The sequence below is a fragment of the Buceros rhinoceros genome, unplaced genomic scaffold (assembly GCF_000710305.1).
Source record: "Buceros rhinoceros silvestris isolate BGI_N320 unplaced genomic scaffold, ASM71030v1 scaffold30254, whole genome shotgun sequence".
NCBI lineage: Eukaryota > Metazoa > Chordata > Aves > Bucerotiformes > Bucerotidae > Buceros > Buceros rhinoceros.
Genome location: NW_010408316.1, coordinates 12,538 through 14,289, shown reverse-complemented (window position 1 = coordinate 14,289; position 1,752 = coordinate 12,538). Strand labels below are relative to the sequence as shown.

Sequence of the window (1,752 nt, the reverse complement as noted above, 5' to 3'; positions counted from 1 at the left end):
TCCCCCCCACACCCCTCCATCCCCTCACCCCCATTTTTCACGGGGGGGCTTTTTGCTTTGCCAGGGCAGAGCGCGGTGACGCCGCGGCAGCCACCACGGAGAGGACACAGGACCCCCCCCTGGGCCCGCCGTGCCCCTTCGAGGGGGTGGCCTGGACCCCGAGACCACCCCAGGGCCCCCCTCAGGGCTGCTTCGCCTGCATCGCCAAGCCCCCCGCTCTCCGGCAAGCTTCGCCCATCCTGTCTCCTTCTTCTGCCGTTTATCTCATGGAGAGCAAGAGCTGCAAAGGGGACAGCCTGCGGCCGGCGGTCCCGTGCAAGCACTCGGTGGAGAAGAAGACTATGACCAACCCCACCACCGTCATTGAAATCTACCCCGACACCACCGAGGTGAACGACTACTATCTCTGGTCCATCTTCAACTTCGTATACCTCAACTTCTGCTGCCTCGGCTTCATCGCCTTGGCCTATTCATTGAAAGTGAGTACTGAGCGTGAGGCGTGGGCTGAGGGGTGACCGGAGACGGGGGGAGCATCTAGGGGTCACACCTCATGTAAATCACCTCTTTGCCACCCAAATGAGAGGTTGCAGCCTCTGGAGATGGGGATGGGGAGAGCTGAGGTGTGTTTTGGAGTCAGGGATGTTACTTCAGGTGGGGAAGAGGCGCTTTCACTTGCCCCGGTACCCCCAGAGGTTCCTCCATAGCGTGGTGGCAGGGTGGTGAGCTGGCAACGCAGGGCTGCCTTGGCTCCTGCTGCGCCTGTGGGCACACCAGCACTCGGTCCCTTCTTCAGGATCCTATCAGTTAGAGATCATCAGGATGGGATCCAGCAGCATCGGATGATGGGGCAGAAGCAGTAAGAAGCAGCCGACCAGGATCAGCTGGCACCTGGCAAGTTGCAGGGGGGAGAGAGGCTGCCAAGGTGCAGGACACTCCTGCCTGATTCCTTCTTGCCCTCTCCCTAATTATAACACCAGAGCTGGTGGCCCTATAAATCCCCAGGCAAGCCCTGAAGACCTGCCAGCATCATGGGAACGAGCCCTGCATAGCTGAGGAGGTGGAAAAGAGTGCAGGGGAGCTTCCCCCAGCGACAGAGCTGAAGGGAAATAGAGCTGTGCTGATGGAGAGGGCAGCGACCTGGAGCACAGCCCATGAAGGGGATGGAGAAGGCCCTGGTGTGGAGCACAGGCCATGGAAGGGATGGAGAGGGCCCTGGTGTGGAGCACAGCCTGTGGAGGGGATGGGACCTGATTATTCCCAGGAGCTGCAGGAGAGCAGCCCGGCAAACAGGCAGCCCCTCAGCAGCTGCCAGGAGAGAGGTGCTTGGGCTGCCCTCCCCGTCCCTGTCTGCCAGATGTAAAACTAACTGAATGGATGTGCAGAGAGCCCGGGGCGGCTGGGTGGCCCCGCAGAGGAGCTAGCTGATTTGTTTTGGCAGGCAGTGTTTAGAGGAAGGCCAGGGCGCAGATGGGCTTCGTCACAGAAGCAGATCAATTAACCCCAGCCAGCTCCCGCGAGCTGGGCTGCCAGTGCCCAGCACTGCAAGGAGACTACTCCCAAGCCCGTCAGGGTCTCCGGCAGAAAGGCTTGGGGACCAGTCCACGGACCCGTGCCCTGGGCTCACACAGCACTGGCACCATGGTGCCTGCCTCAGTTTCCCCTTCCCTGAGATGGGACATGAGCACCCGTCACCACCCATGCATCAGGCTTCGCTGCTGCCTGGCCAAGGCACTTCAGAGCTTAAATCATGCC

At 61.0% G+C, this 1,752-nt stretch overlaps 1 protein-coding gene across 1 annotated transcript in view; it reads left to right on the top strand.

The window, feature by feature from the left end:
- Positions 1–64: 64 nt before the first annotated feature.
- Positions 65–1,752, top strand: part of IFITM10 (interferon induced transmembrane protein 10) — a gene marked incomplete at its 5' end in the record, with an annotated part of 8,915 nt that continues 7,227 nt past the window's right edge. The window contains one exon of the mRNA XM_010134831.1: positions 65–479. Within this exon, the coding sequence (XP_010133133.1) occupies positions 65–479 (415 nt within the window). The remainder of the gene's footprint in view (positions 480–1,752) is intronic.